General features: G+C 33.6%; 2 protein-coding genes and 1 pseudogene across 2 annotated transcripts; 2 read left to right on the top strand and 1 right to left on the bottom strand.

Moving 5' to 3' along the window:
* Positions 1–943: 943 nt before the first annotated feature.
* LOC147381092 (UPF0481 protein At3g47200-like) lies at positions 944–7,469 on the top strand (annotated as a pseudogene).
* A 2,902-nt stretch (positions 7,470–10,371) lies between these two features.
* On the bottom strand, positions 10,372–15,509 carry LOC147381091 (uncharacterized). Its single transcript, XM_086430857.1, has 5 exons — positions 15,477–15,509; positions 13,391–13,606; positions 11,504–11,646; positions 10,908–11,154; positions 10,372–10,795 (listed from the first exon to the last, which is right to left on the bottom strand). The coding sequence occupies exons 1-5, from the start codon at positions 15,507–15,509 to the stop codon at positions 10,607–10,609; spliced, it is 828 nt and encodes a 275-aa protein (XP_086286983.1). The 3' UTR covers positions 10,372–10,606.
* LOC147381090 (UPF0481 protein At3g47200-like) lies at positions 13,972–17,746 on the top strand. Its single transcript, XM_086430858.1, has 2 exons — positions 13,972–14,071; positions 15,863–17,746. The coding sequence occupies exon 2, from the start codon at positions 15,964–15,966 to the stop codon at positions 17,266–17,268; it is 1,305 nt and encodes a 434-aa protein (XP_086286984.1). The 5' UTR covers positions 13,972–14,071; positions 15,863–15,963; the 3' UTR covers positions 17,269–17,746.
* The last annotated feature ends 3,519 nt before the right edge of the window (positions 17,747–21,265 follow it).

Genomic DNA, 21,265 nt, shown 5'->3' with positions numbered 1-21,265 from the left:
TAATGGGGTACCTTTTTTTTAGTCACCCAGTAATATTAGACACACCTGGTGACTATATGGCCCTGCTTGGTACACAACAAATCATTTGCACTGCAAATGGCTTGTTATGAATGATTGAAATTTCTTGCGAATCATTTTTTTGTGATTTGTTGATCTTTGCAATAAAAAATTTCATTGTGATTTTGCAAATGATTTGCGCTACTTTTAGTGCCACAAATCATTTACCGAAATTTCTTAAGAATCTAGGTGATCCATGCAAAGTTTTTGAAATGCAAATCATTTGTATTGTGTACCAAGCACCAGTAAAATTTATTTCAGAAAATTATTTGCATTCGCAAATGATTTGCAGAGTACCAAGCAGGGCCTACATATATCAAAAAATTAACTTAATCCATCCAAGATAGTTAAATTTGAACATTGTTCAATGAAAATTCTAAAATATGGGTGTTTTAGAGTCTTGGGGATAACCCCTGTTGTAAAATTTAATTAAATGGAACTTCTATCAAAGAAGGACCCTATTGTATCTGCATTTCCTTAAATTTACCTTTATGCAGTCTTTTTCATACTTCTCCTTTCGGTTGAGTGTATATTTTCCTCCACTCTCGGGTGTGCCATACCAAAGTTAAGCCCTATGACCCTCTTATATTCATAGCTCCTCCTCTTTAACAGATGGGTCTTTTGCAGTAGTTGGTTGGTTAACATGGAATCAGAACACTAGGTTCATATAAGTCATGGGTTCCATTCTTTCCATACTTATGGGTGAGGGGGAGTGTTGAGTGTATGTGTGTGATCATACCCCAGTTTAGCTCCTTCACCCTCTTATATTAATAGTTCTCCCCATGTCTAACATATTAGTCTTTTGGAGTGGTTGGTTTGCTAGCAATGAATGACATAAAAAAAAAAACAAAAAAAACTAAGTAATCATTAGTACATAAAGATCATATTTGATAACCAAAAAAAAAAAAAAAAATCCATTATATTTTAGGGATTATCACCTATGTAATCTAAATATTTAAAAAATGCATATGACATGATAATTTGAAAATCTTGCAAACCCTGTTTTGTACTTTCCCCTTAAAACATTGTCTTAATTTTGACATATATTAGTTACATTGATTTATGGATTAGGAAAAGAACACCCAACCTAGTTTACTCAGCCAAGTTTATGACTGCAAACTTGGTTGGCTTTGCCGTGTTCACATCAACTTGGTCTATATTTTCATATACCCAATGAATCATCTTGAACTTTTGACTATCTCGTATCTTTCATTAATTTAGGGGAACAATTTGATATGTAGTAAGGTTGATACTTGGTAACGATGCAGGTAAGTTTGATCAAAACGACTAATTGGTTGAAATTATAAAGATAATTCTAAAGACCATCACGCACAACAGAGGGATGGCTAGTAGCTGTAGTGTAACAAAACAAAATGAAATAGGAGACTATACTGCAATTGACATTGATGAAGATCCGACAGAGTGGTCTGTGGTTTCTATCAAAGAGAAGCTCAAGAAACTGTCTCCAACAACACGCCCAAAGCATTGTATCAACAGGATTCCTGAGAGTATTCGCAAAGTAAATGAAGATGCCTATACCCCTCAAATACTCTCAATTGGACCATTACATCATGACAAACCAAATCTGAAAGCTATGGAAGAGCATAAATGGTGGTACATGAATGACCTACTTCGTCGATCACCAGGAGAAAGTTTGGTTGTTTGCGGCAAAGCCATTATGGCATTGAAAGAAGAAGCTAGAAATGCTATGCAGAGACCATTGATCTTGGTCAAAACAATAATTTTGAAGAAATGATGTTACTTGATGGTTGTTTTATAATAGAATTCTTCTTAAAGTGCTTAAAAGAAGATTTGAGAGACAAAGATGATCCCATATTTAATGTTACTTGGATGCTCATACCTCTCAAACATGAGTTGCTAATTCTTGAAAACCAAATTCCATTTATTGTCCTCGAGACTTTATATGATCGTTTAGTTCAGCATGTGCAACCTTCTCGCTCCTTTGTTGAACTTACCTTGGATTTCTTTGCTCAGTCTTTCGACATTATTCCAATGAAGTTAGGAGAGAAGTCCAATCAATGTTGGCATGGAATCCACCATTTACTCCATCTCTTCCACCATTGCCTCCCATTGCAGTCTTCGGCGGTTTTGTATGTGGATTACTTACAATGTGTGACAGAGTTGAGACGAGGGGGAATCACTTTTAGGAAGGGTGAATCTCACAACTTATTAGACATTAAGTTTTACCCTGAAGATGGAGTTCTAGAAATCCCAACTTTACGCATTGAAGACGATACCGAGAGGATCTTTAGAAACCTCATTGCTTTGGAGCAGTGTTCCCAGGGAATTACCCAGCACTTTACATCTTATGCTACCATCATGGATATGCTTATCAACTCCAAACAAGACGTAGAGCTGCTTCAACAACGAAGAATCATAATTAACTGGTTAGGAGACGAGGAAGAAGTTTCAGTTCTCTTCAACAAACTGGGTAAGGGACTTGCTGTAGAACAGTTCTATTTCGGTAAGCTTTGCAAGGAGATTGATAAATATTATAATACACCTTGGCACAAAAGGAAGGCAACCTTGAAGCGTGTCTATTTCAACAGTCCATGGGCATACTTTTCATTCGGTGCTGCCATTGCTGTCCTCCTTCTAACTTTCTTACAGACTGTTTTTTCAATCCTTTCTTATGCTCATGATAAGTCTAAGGGTTGATACCCATGCTTGTACTTTCAATTATCTTTATATGAGAAATAATTATATCATTTCTTGTTCTTTTCATATACATATATAAAATTTGTTTACTAAAACAAAATAGGACATAAAGAGAAGAGAAAAAGACACCCTCCCCCCCTCGTTGCTCCTATTTTATTTTTTCTACAATCTACAAAAACATAGAAAAGGTGAATTAATGAAAAAAAGAACAGGAATAAAATCCAACTTAATTTCTTTTATTTTGGGGGCACAAACTTTATTTCAATTATTTGTTTTTATGTAACAGTGCCCAAAGATGGTGACAGATCGATCGGACCAGATTTGTAGTAAAATCTGTTCAATTATTGAACCACTGATTATTGTGAATTTCATCTTATTTTATTTGTTAATTTGTGAAATATATTTAAATGTAATGTATAAAAAAAAAGTTTATTTTCTTTTAATAAATGAGAACTTGTTCAACCAAATTGAAATGAGGCCATGGTTTTAAAACTAGGTTTCACATCTTTTCCATGCTAGATACCGAGTCGTTCTGGACAAGTTTTCTAATGTGTTTGAGATGTTTAGTTCAAAATTTTGAAAATGGGATTTTAAATCTCATCTGAAAAATTGATTTGTCCGTCTGTCTACTCCATGCCTAATACCTAGACGACTCGAGCGATACGTCGTGGTCTCAAACGAGTTTTGAAACCATGAATAGGGTGGACCATAGGTTGATCATTTGTGCAAATTTTCTATCCAATCATCTATTCTGTACTGTTATTTAAAATATTGATGTGTAAATTTCTCTAATTTTTTTAATTTTATTTTATTTGAGCCAGTGATAAGCCTAAGCAGCAAACTGAAAAGATTTTAATCAAACTAGTAGGTAGCATTAGCAATCCCACATGTATTAAAAAAATAGTATTGAATTATTTTATAATTACTTAAAAAAATTATTTCAAATAAATAACCTTGAGTGTTTATAACATTTTATTATTTAATATATTATAGGAATCTTTTTGTAATTTAAAATTTTCAGGTAATTGTAAAGATATTTTGATAAAGTATATTTTCATGATCTTAGAAATCTAATGTTACAGGTTCGTGGGATTGTAATTTTATATCGTAAAGATTTTTTTAATTTAAATATTAATGAATTTCATTTTGAAGATAACATAATAAAAAAATTATTTATGTAATTTGAAAATATTAATTAACATGATTTTTAAGTTGTGGACCGAAAATGACCTTCATAATGGTAAATTTAAATTAAATCCAAGGGCATTTTGGTCTTTCAAATTTTGACATCAACAAACACCTATTTCCTCTCTAATTACAGTAGTAAAGATAATAACTGATCGTTATGTCATTTAATAAATAAATATCTGATTTTGTCTAGTTAGTGATGGGCCAGGCTATTTGAACTTGGGCTTAAACCCCCCCCCCCCCCCCCCCCCCGAACAAATTTTGGGTGGGATTACTAGAGGTAAGTGGGTCCGTATGAATTTATGGGTTCATGGATATAATTTGTATGGGCCTAGTTATTGTTAGGCCCATATAACAAATGGGCAAGGCCTAAGCATATAAATTCATACCTCTGTGCTGGGGTTCTGACTCTGTATAATTGGGCCTATCATGATCTGGAGCATATTTCATCATCATCATTGAGTGGAATCGCACATAATCTAAATCGAAAACATGGAACCTCAATATACGGATATTATATTATCACTCTTGAGATTCATATAAGAGATGATTTGAAATTGGCTAGTTGATAATTCGAGGGACAAACCGATTCCTTGTAAATTCTGTCTATTTTATTCTGACATTCGTCATTTTATTGTATGGGGCAATCAAACTTGTTTAGGTAAATCTCGAGGAATACATAGCTGCCGGGAATTACCCTTGTTCCTTCCAAGTTCTCCTTGATTCTCTGTTATTAATGATGATAGTCGCTACACTTCACGAGTCCTGAGAAACCAACATATCTACTATGACAATCAAGTTAGTCAATATTTTTGACTCAGGATCCAATATGGTGTCCCATTACTATAATAAAGGTTAGGTGTCTGTTACGTTTTTGTTGGAGTTTGAAAATCCTAGGGTTCTTAACCAAGTCGTACACGCATCCCAATGTAGTTGAACTCCAACAAAAATGTGCCACGTAGACACCTAACATTGTTATAGGAGCGTGACACTGTTCTGGATTGTCAAACTATTCTATACAGTACATCAAGATTATGGTTAGCATCACATACCATTTTCATGTTGGGGTAATCTAAAAAAAAAAAAAGAAAAAACCCTAAATTAAATATTATTTTTTAATAAAGATATGATTTTTCAAAATTAAAAAAACAAACCTGGAACGACTATTGAAGAGCTGTTTTTTTTGGCAAAACTTAAAAAGCAAAACTCTTGAATGGTAGAGTTTGGCAAGAGTAGGTTTTTCAAAAACCTTGATTCAGACAAGATTTAAAATCATGACCTGCTCTTCTTCACAGACAAGTCAAGACGTCAAAATGAATTTTAGGATTTTCTGAGAGGGGGATTAGTCCCTTCTGAAGGGTGAGGACACCCGCAATATAAAAATAAAGTAAAAAATAAATAAGACTGAAGACCTTGGTTTTAAAACTCATGTTGACATCTCGACTTGTCCATGAACGATATCCAGTCATGGCTTTAAATCTTGTCCGAGTCAAGGTTTTTGAAAAACTTGAAAAACCTACACTTGAAAACATACCGTTCGAAAATAGGTTTTCCAAGTTTTGCCAAAAAATGGCACTTCAATAGCCGCTCTAAGTTTGTTTAATTTAGACTTAAAAAAGGAAGAAGATAAAATTCCCCTTTCATGTTATATGTAGAGTTTTCTAAATCCCAGACCCTACTATATGGCATCCTGGCTAATATTACTTGAAGAGATGTCCAAATATGTCATTTTTCAAACGTACCCTATATAGTGAACACTACGCACTGGAAGGATGAGCCCGTCATTGGTTCAATATAGAGTAATCAATTATAGAAAGAAATAAATCAATTTCTATCTAACTTCAAAAGGTCAAAACATAAAGTATTTGTGATTTCTCTCTAATGTAATTACCATACATTCAATTGAAGGGAAGGGGGAGAGTAGTAAGGAAGGTAAAATCAAATCATACAAGAGAAGTTGATTGTACATTATGGGAATCTAGCCCCTTAAAGCTTTACTAATGGGTCAGGTTCAAGGGACATATGAGAAAAACATATGTAAAAACAATGTAACATTAATAAAATTTTAAAATATGGGTTAGAAGTTTCGGATTGAGCTGATTTTTTGTGAGGATGATCTCTATGATGGGAAGATCATCCGAAAAAAAAATCAGTCCAATCTAAAACTTCTTAAATGTTATTTTTAAACTAGTATTTCCATGGGTGCATTGCAAGGATTGAGAGCTAGTAAACTGAGGTTAGGAGAGGTGAGACTTCTTAACTTTATAGTTCTTCAAGTCTCATTTAATTAAAGAGAAAGGGAGCTTTTTAATTTTTTTTCTCCATTTTTTTCTTTCTCTATTAAATGCAGAACCTCGGAAAATTTCGGACGAAAAGCCATTTTGGAGCACAAGACAGAACTTGAATCCCTGCAAATGCCATGTGAGTGGACTTTGTCTCTTTTTTTATGTTAAATAATATACTTTTTGAGTTATAGATGTCTCTCAAATCAACTTTGGCATAGGAAAGCAGACTCACATCTTCCACTAATTTAACAAAAACAATTTTTTTTTTTTTTTTCCTTTGTAGCTAGGAGACAATAAAAGAGGAGATCACACTTCCATCGACATTGAAGATGCATACGAGAAATCTATGGACTCTATCAAAGAAAAGGCCATTCGCATGCAGAGACCATCCGCTTCAAAAGCAATAAGTTTCTAGAAATGATGCTACTTGATGATTGTTTTATACTAGAATATCTCTTTAAATGCTTATTTAGGACGTTGAGAAACGAAGAAGACCCCTTATTCAATACACCTTGGATGGATAATGCTGTCCAGCGCGACTTGCTATTGTTTGAAAATCAGATTCCATTTACCATCCTCGAGTCTTTATATGATCGACTAGCAGTAGGGGTTATGTCACCTTCAACCTCATGCTCCCTTGTGGAACTCACCTTGCTTTCCTTTCAATCGATTTTGAGCATTGATCGTCGTTCACTTTCAAAGTCGAAGTGTGAATCCCTAAGTGGCAAACATTTACTCGATCTTGTGCGCAATTTTTACCGTCGAAAGAATCCCACCTTTAACCATCCACGACGGGACAGAATCGTTCTTTAGAAACCTCATTGCTTTGGAGCAATGTTGCCATGGTTTCCTCATCAACTCCACACAAGACATCAAATTACTTCTAGGTAAAAGAATTATAACCAACCTCTTGGGTGATGACGAAGCTGTTAGAGTTCTCTTCAACAATCTTTGTAAGGAAGTTGCCACAACTGATTTCTATTTCACTGAGCTCTTCGATGATGTGGATGCATATTATCAGATCCCTCGTCACAAATGGAAAGCAATCTTGAAGCGCAATTATTTTAGTAATCCATGGACAATCATTTCACTCATTGGTGCCATTATTCTACTCATTCTCACGATTGTGCAGACTGTATTTTCAGTCCTTTCTTATTAGTTCCCCAATTAATCATGGATTTTGTCATTTTGGTTAGAGTATTAGTTAATGTTGCATTGTATTGATATGTATGGAGTTATATCGAATCATGTTTGATGTTAATTAGGATTAGATTACGTTATTTAGTATCAAAACTACGTGCACTACCTCTGTTTCTTCGATCCTTCTAGTAGAATATCTTTGGAGATCAATATTATCTCTGCTCAATTAATTTATTAAAAACTCTTTATCGGTATCACAGCATTGACAACCAGATTTGTTAATTAACAAATAAGGGGTTACCAGTTACAAGCATAGTCAAACAATTATGACCAAACATCCGCAATTTAATCACTGATATTAAGAGTTGTTGATATAGATACCAGTTATTAGAAAACAATTGCAATCGAAACAAGAAAACGAATTGAAAATCAAACACAAGGTACAATCACACAAAGAAATACAAAGATTTTACGTGGTTCTTTCTAGATTGAGTTATATGTTCACAGATCACACCAATTTCACTATGAAGAAAAACTCACAGTTACAGATTATACCCTTTCATAAAACAAGAAATATATAAATACCTCGGGAAATCCAACAAAGATTTCATATAATATTAGTGCAAATTACGAAAATACCCTTAAAAAATTTCTTCATAAAAATACATAAAATTATTTAAGCTTGACCAACGTGAAAACATGACTTGACTTACCGTACCTCCTTGTTCACCAATAGTATCACCCTCCACAAACCCAATAAGAAGTAACCAATATATTGCAAGTTTCTTCTTCAAAGAACATGCGTTAGTGAGAGATAGTATTAATTTATTTTGCATTGTTAATCAGTGATAGTAGATCAAATAGATAGTACACATTTACTGATCTGATTTACGGTACCATTAAATTAACATTTGGATCGTATGGTCTTGAGTGTCTCCGTACAGATCGCTACAACAACATAGTTACGACTATAAACCTACTTCATACTATAGTTTTATGGGAATTTTAGTAATACCCCTGAAGAATTGGAAATATTACGTTTAACTCCTGCAAGCAAAAACGAAATATTAGGTTAGCCTGAAGTGAAAGTCAACCTCCATTTCATATACGAATCCTTTGATAAATCTAGAGAACTTCTATTGGCACTCCAACCAAATTTAAAAATTAAAAATTTAATAAGGTGAGAGTATCATCCTCTGGCACTTAAGGAAACTATTGTACAAAATCCCAATTGACTAGAATGAGTTTTAGCGACTCAAACAAGATTTTCAAAATATCGCCCCTGTAATCTTGTTTATCTCGTAAGATTTCGCATATGTGAGACACTTAGTCTATCCGTCTCGGATGAGATTTAAAACCATAATTGGTGGCAACTCAACTAATAAAAAACACATCAATATTTGTGATTAATTATTTCACTTGCAAAATAATGAGACCTTTAATCATATAAAAATTTTCTTTGCTTCTAACTATCTGTAGGATTGGATGAGAATTTTCATGATTTTTTCAATAAACTTCAACAAACGCCATATAGTTAGACGCCACCATTAGATTACCTACTTTTATTTAAATAAAATAAAATAATTATGATTTAATAATTAATTAATTTTCCCATTAAAAAATAGAGTCCTAATGGTATGACTCACGAGTAAATGACTCCATGACGTGACAAGTTCGGGTACCAAAGATCTGATTGCCTTGGGATACACGGTTCCACTTCCCAATAAAAAGGGTATCCCAAGGGAATGATGTATCCTGAGGCATACAAATCTACGGTTCCCAAACTTATCCTCGTCATTGAGTCATTTGATTATGCCACCTGGCAAGTCATATTATCGGGACTCTTTAAAAAATGACCTTGAGACATTATATGTTATAGATACATATGCAATCCACATTGGATTGGGTCATCAAGGTTAATCCCGAACTGTTCCAATAGATTGTCAGATCACGTTCTTGGGTCCAAAATCAATCAACTGGACCCAATAACTGGTTCAAGACTAGATAATATTGGATCGGAATTAATTGTATTATTGGGCTAACCTAGACCATTGAAAGCTTTAATTGTGCTACATAAAGGCAGAGTTGGAGTCAACATATGTGGAAAAAGTCAAGTGTTCAAAACCCGACAAAGCAATGAATTTCTTGGGGGCCACCCTCTATGGTCATTTGACCCTTGACACATCTTTGCGTTTGTGCGTGTAGGATTTTTGAGGGGCGGTGCATGTGACAATTGGATAAGTCCATTAAAACTTAATCATAAAATAATAAGTCACTAGAAATATGTAATGTAAAGAGACTCAGGATCCAATACGGTGTTCCGTTCGTATAAAATAGGTTACGTGCCTACGTGGTACATTTTGATTAGGAAATAAATACATTGATTAATACTCTCAAGATGTTTAAAAGACCAATTAAAACGGGCCATGTAGACATCTAACCTATTATATAGAAATGTGAAACCGCATGGGATCTTGACTTATGTAAAGAATTCTAGTCAATTTGCGTTTGGTTAGAGGAAAGAAAATATAACAATACTCTTTTGATTTATGACAACAAATGCAAGACTTTAGCCACATTAAATATTTAAACATGCAACACTACGTCATATTTCACAAAAAACGACGGGCCAAAGCCGTCGTTTTTTTAAGAAAAATGACGGCCCCCGCCGTCGCAAGAGCAGTTGTATAAATAACGAAGTTGTTTTTTGTGAACGACGGTTGGTACGCGTCAACCAAGTGGTCTAAAAAACGACGGTCATGGTCTGTAAAAAAAAAAACGACGGCTCAAACCCGTCATTTTTTTGTCGATTTTAAATTAAATTAGTAGATATTAACGACGGCTTAAAGCCGTCGTTTTTTGGTAGAACTTTTTTTTTTTTTTTTTTTTTTAATATTTTAGCCAGTATTGTTTGTTATTTTTATTATTTTTCACCTAAAAAGAAAATGACAATTTTCATTGGACAGAAAATTAAAATCTAACAAAATAAATAAATACACCAAAGAAACAAAATTTTACATTTTTCAAATGGAAACATATTCATTCAAAATTTATATGTGCAATCATAGTCCAACATGCCCCGTTTTCATGGTATCGATTTTAATATACATCCCAATGTTTAAAGAAGTTTTTCAAAAAATATCTTCCACCAACTTCACTTCACTTGTAGAAATCAAAACCAACATATGTCTTTCTCGGTCCTTGGAAGAATGACGCAGCGATTCATATTGCTACCTGTAACTCTTTTACTTTCTCTGCTATTTGGTCAGGCTTGGCTCAGCAACAACATTCTCAATCTCAATCCCAACCTCCTTAGCAATGGAATGTGTCGTGCCCCAATTGTCACTTGTCACCATAATGCTCCTCACATTCATGGACTTGAGAATGGATATAACATCTCGAGCGCCCGGTTTTAATGGATCGGGTATGGCTATTACTCCAACTACCTGCCCATCAACCAAATAACCTGAAAATATGAAATATTAATTATTGTTCAAGACTTGAAACAAAATAATACATCGACCAAACAAGAAAGAGAGGAAAAAGTTATATTCTTACCAGAGGCACAAAATACTTCGAGATACGATCAGCAAACTTCTGCACAGGAGCTTTGGCCATCTGTGCAGATTCGACAAGTCGAACAATCTGTGACAGAGCACTCTCAGAGCCAACTCTTGTAACCTGAACATGTAACACCCCGTTCTCATTCAAAGTCCCTCCTATCACCGTATCTCCTTTCCTTTTCGCCACTGGTCGGGCTTCTCCTGTTATCCGACTGGTGTGAGGAGAGGTGTAAGCCTCAAGGCTGAAGGCAGTACTAAGTGTAAGCCTTATTTAGAAGGCAAAACAATTCTACAAATCATGAAAAATCCAAAGAAATTAAATGTACACCCATGAACAATGTAGCTTGGATCTGTGATTTATTTCAATGCAAATCTCAAGGCATCACATCTCAAAGCTTAGAGATTTGCACCTAAGAAAACAGAAAAAACGAAAAATTCACATATTCAATAATCTCTAACCTAAGACCTTTGACCATGGCTGCTTCTCCAATAATGGTGCACTAAAGAAAGAAAACAAAACCACATTAACTTTTTGATGGTGATGACTCGCAATTCGTTGGATAGAAAGAAGATTCGTGGATCGAACTTTACCGTCGATTCAATGCTGACAAATAGCTGCACAACCACCCAGATTGACTCTTCCAATCCAATGGTTGAGAGTGAAACAGCTCTTCGTTATTATTTCGTGTCAGCAGCACTGAATACTTTCTCAAAGCCTTTTTCCAGCACCTATTCTTTTTCCAAAAAGAGTTGCCACCATTAGTATCACTCAATCAGCCACTCCTACCACTAATTTCTTTTATTTTTGCTCATCCGTTAGTGTTTCCTTCTTTGCCCATGCACAAAAAGCCACTCCTACCACTAATCCCAATATTTAAAAAGCTACCTATCTACAAGAAGCCTCATCCTCCAATTATAAAAAGTCAATTCTACCCATCCCTAAACTAAGATCCCTTTTAAAAAACCTCTTCCACCTTAAACCACAATAATGGTTACTAGATGCAACAAATCAACAAAAAACAACCAACAACATTTTCCAACAGAAAAGAGCAGACAAGAAGAACAAACATATAAGGGGAAAGAAAACAGAATAACATATAAGAAGAATATGCAAAGGTGGGGTTGTTGGGCAGTGGTCTGATATTGGTGGGAGTGGGTGCTATCATAGATAGCAGATGCAAAATGTAGGCAGTAGGTTCCAAGCCATTGTTGCCCCCTCATTTCGATGGATGGCCAACATCAACCAAGCTGTCTAATATAGCTGATTTCGATGGTCACGTGTACAATGACGTAGTAGGAATGTGTAATGATTTTGTAACTCAACCTAATAGGGTTGAAATCACGTGTACACACACATAATTGAGTATCACGTGTACAATGATTTAGATTTTATTTGAAATCTAAGTGATCGGAATCTAAATTTAGCAAGTTTGATTCCTTAGACTATATTCGAATAAAAATGAGTCGAATATGCAATCCGAGTCAGAGTCAGATACAGATCCACCCTATATCCACCTACATTCGAATGATATATTACTTGAAAATTATATTTTTTCGAAATATCTTTCTTCGACTATTTTAATATAACATGAATTCTTATAAAATAAAAATTAATGGTAAAATAGAATAGTGCAATAATTAAAAAAAAGAATATTGCCAAAAAAATGTTGATAAGCCTGAAATTATTTGACCCAACCAACCGGGATCAAGTAATTTGGTTGGGTCGGATCAAGATACGAGTGTGAAAGAAAAATGATTCGAATATGATTTTAACTAATAAGCTTTAAGTCAGGTACATATACGAATCCGTATCCAAATTAAAAAAAATTCAGATATAGACATGAATATGCTCATATTCAACCTATTTTTAGTCCTATTTTAAATTCATACCGATGACATATCCCTTATTGATTAATAGTAGAAGACTTGATGCCCTCCTCCTCATCATCATACTCGTAACCACCACCGCCATCTTTTTCTTAATCATCTCATCTTCATCGGCAACATCGTCATCATCATCATTATAAGATAACTAGTTTTGAGAAAAAATCAAGGATTTTTAGGTCATTTATTATTTTTATAAGAGGAGTGAGGTGAAGAGGTGCGTCACAAATTTGAAAATGTCATATTAAATCAATAAGAGGAGTGAGGTCAAGAGGTGCGTCACAAGAAAAATATACTGAAATTGACTTGGTGACAGCTAAATTGAATTGGAAAAAAGCTAAGTAGTCTCTTACGAATTTTCACAAACGGTTAGTGCACATTAGTTTGGAGGAAAGACGTTTGTAGGAAACACTCCAAAATCAGACAAAAAATTAACAAATAGAAATGCAGATTTTAATACCAATCTTCACAAAAACGTATAGAGGTATGAATCAAATCAACAAAAAAAAAAAACCAGAGAGAGAAGAAAATCTAGGGTTTCTCAAGTCAATGAGAGAGAGAGAGAGAGGAGGAGAGAGAGAGAGAGAGAACTACCTGCAAAGCTTTTGCCGGAGAAGATGGTGTCGAACTTCGCTTGATTTCGTAATCCCTTTGGATTGCTGAAGACTCTCTGTTGGGATCGAGAGAGAGACGATTGTAAATCCGAAACGCTAAATCGCGAAAGAGAATATTGTGAGCGGAGATCGAAAATAAAAAAGTTAGAATCGTATCGTGAGAGAAGAAATCGAATCGAGTCTGAGATTTGGGATTCTAGGATTTTATGGAGAAGAAATTTCGAATCGGCTGTTGTTGAGGTTTGAGTCTGAAATTTAATGGATATAAATAATACTGCCACCATAATTTTTTTTAACGCCACACCAATTGGTGTGTAGCATTAGTAAAAGTGCGTGCGGCAATAGTAACTCGCTTAGGTATTTAATGACGGATTAAGTTAGTTGTTAATAATCGACAATTATAAATGTCGTTAAGGGTTAAACAACTAACAAAAGCCGTCGTAAATAAACAACTGCTTTAGTCCGTCGTTTTTTTCCGACTTATTTAGTCGTTTTTTCTTATTTGTGACGTAGTGCAAGTTTATACATAGGGGCACATTATTATAAATAACATAGTCTGAGATCAAAGAAAGGATCAAGAAATGAAGGAGAAGGGACCAAAGGTGTTGGGTGAGGATTCATAAATTCAAACTGTTATGAATTATGCCATTTTGGAATCGAGGTAACCTCATTCACTCTCTATTTCTTGTTTAGAAGAAGGAATCTCCATTAAACGAATTGTAGGACTTAGATGGGTGGTGATTATCAGGCACAATAGATTAATTTCTAGAAAACATGTCCTGATCACTATGAATCTTATATATATATACATCAAAGATACATATTGAGATTTAGATGAGGGTAAGCGCAACTTTTCTAGAGATCTATTTTGCCTTAGAATTGTTATGAATTATTGTCCCATATCTCTTACATCTAACCGTTTCTAATTAATTATTATAATTTCTTCGAATTATGGGTTTCAATTCTCCACCCTAAGTTTATACGATTTGGACGCTTTACGAAATCTGCCATCTATGGTCTTTTCATGATTATGCTTTCATATTTCAACTAACCTTGCAGGCCTGCACCTTCTTAGAAATTACAAGAACAGTGTAAATGTTGCTCCCAAAATAATTACAAAATCAACAGTAGTTATTATGGATGGATTATTTGTTGAGAAAAATTTAGAGTATTCAACTTTAAATGTTCAAATATTAAATATAAATAAGTAAAACAAATTACTTGTACCATAGTCTCAATAAAAAATATCACTCACAATTTGAAGAAGAAAATACAACATTTACAAATACTCACATTTTATACAACCTCTCCTCTTAAGATCTCTTATTTATTTTTTTTATTACTACTTGATATTTCTCACAACTTGATATAAAATAAGGGAAACTCTCCCTCATTTATATTAGTGGAACCTCCTTAACCAATGGATAGAATTGTGCCAACACATTTTTAATCTAATGGTTACAATTTGTCATCTAGAACTTTCTATCAAAATATCTTACTACTCTAAAATTTTTTACTTTTCTTTCATCCAAAAATATCTAAAGTTTTTTCTAGGAAGATTCTAGAAATTAGACTCTAAATTGTCATTGGATTTAGACAATAAGTTTGGGCTTTTCCCAATTGGATTGGTATTAAATTTTAACATTATTTTGAATGCATTAAAAAGAATTGACTCAGGGTACTTCTATAATTTGAAAAAAATTTCTTTTTAATTAAATTGACCGACCTTCTTTGTGGTATTAAAAAAATATGATTAGAATTTTAGAAAAGTTAAATGATATATTTTATCCATGAAAAATCAATGGTTTTACCTAACAAGTTCGAATCCGAAGTCAAAAAAAACTTATCTTAGATTTTGAAGTGTTGTTACCAAAGTTCTTTAGGAGGAGAGAGTGAAAGGGTCTTTAATTTGAGGTTAAAGATAAGAAAATTTAGGTTATTTCGATAACTGATGTGAAGGGGATGTATCAAAGGGGTATCTTATATATTCAACAAAACTAGGAAGGACAGAATCAAGAAACAGAGAGAAGAGACAAAGAGGGGTTAAGGTGTGAGACATTTCTAACCTCAAACGTTCCTTTAACACTAGTACCTTCCATGGGTGCATTGCAAGAATTGAGAGAAGGGGAGGATAAATTAGTAAACTGCGGTTAGGAGAGGTGAGGCTTCTTAACTTTATAATTTTTCAAGTCTCATTTAATTAAAGAGAAAGGGAACTTTTTAATTATTTTCTCCATTTTTTTCTTTCCAAAAGCCATTTTTAGAGCACAAGACAGAACTTGCATCCCTGAAAATGCCATATGAGTAGCATTTGTCTCTTTTTTTATGTGAAATAATATACTTTTTTGAGTTATAGATGTTTCTCAAATCAACTTTTGCATAGGAAAGCAGACTCACATCTTCCACTAATTTAACGTAAACAATTTATTTTTGTTTATTTTTTCCTTTGTAGTTTGGATTCGGTGCAGGTGAGTTTGATCGAAACGATTGACATTTTGAAATTAAGAAGAGAATTCTATTAGGATATCGCCTAAGACAATCTCGCGCAGAGGGATGGCTGGTAATAAAAGAGGAGAGCACACTTCCATCAACATTGAAGCTGCATACAAGCTATCCATGGATTCTTTCAAAGAAAAGGTCATTAACGTGCCTACAACGTATCCAGGTGGTTGTATTTACAGGATTCCTGAAAACCTTCGGAAACTAAATGAAAAGGCCTATACCCCTAAAAGAGTCTCAATTGGGCCATTTCACCATGGCAATCAAAATCTGAAAGCTATGGAAAATCATAAAGTGCAGTACATGCGTGATCTTTTTCGTAGAATACAACAACCAAAAATAATTTTTGATGCTTGCAGTGAAGACAATTGGGGATTAAAAGAAATAATCAGAAATAGCTATGCAGAGACCATCGACTTCGAAAGCAATGATTTTCTAGAAATGATGTTACTTGATGGTTGTTTTATACTAGAACTGCTCCTTAAATACTCAAATGGGATGTTGATAGACGAAAACGACCCCTTATTCAATCAACCTTGGATGGCTAGTACTATCCAGCGCGACTTGCTATTGCTTGAAAATCAGATTCCATTTACCATCCTTGAGTCTTTATATGATCGACTAGCAGTACCTTCAACCTCATGCTCCCTTGTGGAACTCACTTTGTCTTTCTTTCAATTGACTTTGTGCATTGAGGATCCATTGTTAAAGTCGAAGGGTGAATGCCTAAGTGGCAAACATTTATTGGATCTTTTGCGCAATTTTTACCTTCCATCGTCTACTGAAATGGGGCCAAAGAACGGAGAATTAAGGGAAATCATACCTTGTGTAACAGACCTCCACCAAGCGGGAATCGATTTTAAGAAGGGTACAGATGGAAACTTATTCGATGCAAGCTTTAGGCATGGAGTGCTGACAATCCCACCTTTAAACATTCAAGACAGGACAGAATCGTTCTTTAGAAACCTCATTGCTTTGGAGCAATGTTGCCATGGTTGGGACCATTACATTACTTCATATGTCATGTTCATGGATTTCCTCATCAACTCCACACAAGATGTCGAATTACTTCAACGTAAAAGAATTATAACCAACCACTTGGGTGATGAAGAAGCTGTTTCAGTTCTCTTCAACAATCTTGGTAAGGAAGTTACTGCAACTGGTTTCCATTTCACCGAGCTCTTCGATGAGGTGTATAACTATTATAAGTTCCCTTGTCACGAGTGGAAAGCAATCTTGAAGCGCGATTATTTTAGTAATCCATGGACTATCATCTCATTCATTGGTGCCATTATTCTACTCATTCTCACGATCGCGCAGACTGTATTTTCAGTCCTTTCTTATTATTTCCCCAATTAATCATGGATTTTGTCGTTTTGGTTAGAGTATTAGTTAATGTTGCGTTGTATTGAGATGTATGGAGTTCTATCGAATCATGTTTGATGTTAATTAGGATTAGATTATGCTATTTAGTATCAAAACTACGTGTGCTACCTCTGTTTCTTCGATCCTTCTAGTAGAATATCTTTGAAGATCAATATTATCTCTGCTCAATTAATTTATTAAAAACTCTTTATTGGTATCACAGCATTGACAACCAGATTTGTAAATTAACAACTAAGGGGTGACCAGTTACAAGCATAATCAAACAATTATGACCAAACATCCGCAATTTAATCACTGATATCAAAGAGTTGTTGATATAGATACCAGTTGTTAAGAAAACAATTGCAATCGAAAACAAGAAAACGAATTGAAAACCAAACATAAGATGCAATCCCACAAAGAAACACAAATATTTTACATGATTCCTTCTAGATTGAGGTATGTCCACAGATCACACCGATTCCATTATGAAGAAAAACTCGCAGCTACAAATTACACAATTTCTCCAAAAATGAGAAATATATAAATACCTCATGAAATCCAATCAGGGTTTTATATAATATTAGTGAAATTATGAAAATACCTTTAATAAATTTCTTCATATAAATACATAAAAATTATTTAAGTTGGATGAACGTGAAGGCATGACTTGATTTACTGTACCTTCTGGTTGACCAATACTATCACGCTCTACAAACCCCAATAAGAAGTAATCAATATATTGCAAGTTTCTTATTCAAAGAAACATGCATTTTTGAGATACAGTATTAGTTTATTTTGCATTGTACCAAGGTATATGCAATTGCATGGAATCATGTTTGATGTTTATCAATGATGGATCTGATTTATGGTACCATGTATGGTCTTGGGTGTCTCCGTACAGATCGCTGAAACAACATACTTACGACTATCAACCTATAGTTTTATGGGAATTTTAGTAATACCCCTGAAGAATTGGAAATATTAGGTTTAACTCCTGCAAGCAAAACGAAAGATTAGGTTAGCCTTAAGTGAAAGTCAACCTCCATTTCATATACGAATCCTTTGATAAATCTAGAGAACTTCTTTTGGCACCGCAACCAAATTTAAAAATTCAAAAATTAATAAGGTGAGAATATCATTCTCTCGCACTTGAGGAAACAACGGTATGTTTGAATATTTTCTTCTCTTTGATGGAGAAATTTCGAAGAGGGAAAAGCATGAGATTAACATTAAGAGGTCAAATTAGAGGATAGTCGTTGATGTCAATTTATTCTTTTTTATGGTTTATTGTCAATACTAGCTATTCGTAATTTTTTTTTTATCTTTTGTGTGGTTACGAACAAAAATTTGATGTGAAAATGTTAATTTCTATTTAAATGGGGTGCGTAAATTTTTAGTTAGGAATTGATAAATAATAAAGTAATTGGAGTATCACTAGTAATTTGGGGTGCCAATATAATTTATCTAAACCTAGATTTGAGAAAGAGAGATTCTATTGCCACATCAACTTTTGCTAACACCACCCCAATTCGTGTGCAAATCACTAAAGATTAACACGAATCTTGGGGTTGCATTAGTAAAAGTTAGTGTGACAATAGCAGCTCTCTTTGAAAAATTCTTCAGTAATTTAGACTCGTCCCCATTGTTTTGTTGAATATTAGAGATACCCTTGTGTTTTAAAACTTCATAGTATATCTACTCAATTTATTTTCAATTCATCGTTTTCAACCAATAACTAATTCATTTACATAAAACCCAAGATTTTTCTCCCTAAAATCCATTTTTTTAATTTCTCCAAAATTCCTCTTTATTTTTTACTTCCCAAACAAGTCATCTTCAAGATCTTCAACCTCTATGGTAATTTTATCTTCGTCCACCATTTTTTACCTTGTTTCCTTTGTAGAAAATCCTAGATTTTTCTATCCAAATTTCATCATTTTAATACTTCTTCTAAATTGTATCTTATTTTGATATTTGAATGTTGAAACTTGAAGTAAATAAAATCTTAAGTTAGATGATTAGTGTTAAATTTGTATTAAAAAAGATAGAAGATGATAGGTTTTGAGATGAAAATTTTGAGCTTTTGACTGTTGAAGGTGAGGGCATTTCAGTCTTTTTCCATTAGTCTATTTAGAAGACTAAGGTCAAGAGATGCATGTCATCAATTTTAAAATACAGGGAATATCTCTAATATTCAATAAAACATATCTAAATTACCCAAAAACTCTTTTATAGATCCAATTAAACATATTCAAGTGTGAATCCTTTGATTGAAATAATTTTAAATCACGATTTTCATTGATTCATCAAAAAAAAAAAAACTCAATCTGTGTTCTAATAACAATTGTTGTGATTTAATCCCCAAACCACATACATAAAGCATGATCTAGAGCTTTTAATTAATTAGAACCAAAAGTTTTGATTATCATATATCTACGAAATTTAAATCTCCATAACTTTTAACAAAAATAAAATAATAATTCAAATTTACAAATAATTTCTTTACATTACAACACCCAATTTGTATCAATTTGGAGTGACCTCAGCGGGGGACATAGGGTGGGACACCTTGACGTGGTGGCACGTGCATGTTTATAGATGCATTTTACTAGTATCTCAGAGAAAATGCATCTACGGACATGCACGTGCCACCACATCAGATGCCCCTGTGTATCCCCCACTGCGGTCACTCCAACATTCATCATCATATAAGATCACCAATTAAGAAATTTCATTAAACCCTCATTTGATCGTCCTAGCCCCCGGTGGGTTAGGACCAACTATAGATTGTTCTTCAATTTACATTAAAAATAAAAATTATAATAATAATGTTTTATTCAAAAAAGTTTCCAACATATATCACCCAGACGGAAGCCCAACTACCTTCCTCTTTTATTTTTTAATTTTTTTTTTAACATTGATTGTTAACTATATAATAAAGTTGTTCTTATAAAAGTCCATATAATTTTACGGACATATCTCTTTTGAGGAGTAGGTATTAATACTTGTCCCATTTGTTAAGTGAGTTTATTTAATATGTATAGACTACCTCGCCATCCTACCTAATGCTTTAATAAATGGAATTGGTGACATGGTTTCAAGACTTGGCTGACATCTCATCTGGTTTATGAAACAATTTAATTCGATTGAAAGAAAGACAAGGTGATATATGTTGTCTTGGACAAGATAAATCATTAATTGATTTTTACTTCACTTGTATATATATATGGGAAATGTTCGGCACTATATTGTTTACCCTACATTTTGCCCCTGTGTGTTTTTTCTAACATGAGTTTTAGGAGATCATCTCACAAAAAATTAACTCATTTCAAAACTTCTAACCCATGTAGGATTAAACATGCAGGGAAAATGGTAGGGTGCCGAACATGACCCTATATATATATGAAATTAATTATAATTCTATTTGATAAAATAAAGTAGATTAGAGGATGTTTAATCATATTTTATTTAGATAACAAATATTTAAATTAAAAAAAAAAATATATATATAAAATCCCAATTGACTAGAATGAGTTTTACCGAATCAAACAAGATTTTCAAAATATCACCCCAGTAATCTTGCTTGTCTCGCGAGATTTTGCATTTGTGAGACACTTAGCCTATCTGTCTCGGATGAGATTTAAAACCATGATTGGTGGCAACTCAACGAATCAAAAAACACATCACTATTTGTGATTAATTAGTTCACTTTGCAAACTAATTAAACCTTTAGTCATATAAAAATTTTCTTTGCTTCTAGCAATCTTTAGGATTGGATGAGAATTTTCATGATCTTTTCAATAAACTTCCACATAAGCCATATAGTTAGACCCCACCATTAGATTACCTACTTTTACTTAAATAAAATAATTTAATTATGATTTAATATTAATTATTTTCCCATTAAAAAATATGTGTTGATAATATGACTCGCCAGTGGCATAATCAAATGACTCCATGACATGACAAGTTTGGGTACCGTAAATCT

The sequence above is a fragment of the Akebia trifoliata genome, unplaced genomic scaffold (assembly GCF_017979445.1).
Source record: "Akebia trifoliata isolate Shusen 1 unplaced genomic scaffold, ASM1797944v1 Contig00765, whole genome shotgun sequence".
Lineage (NCBI taxonomy): Eukaryota > Viridiplantae > Streptophyta > Magnoliopsida > Ranunculales > Lardizabalaceae > Akebia > Akebia trifoliata.
The sequence above is the reverse complement of the archived record's forward strand: the minus strand, read 5'-3'. Positions and strand labels throughout refer to the sequence as shown.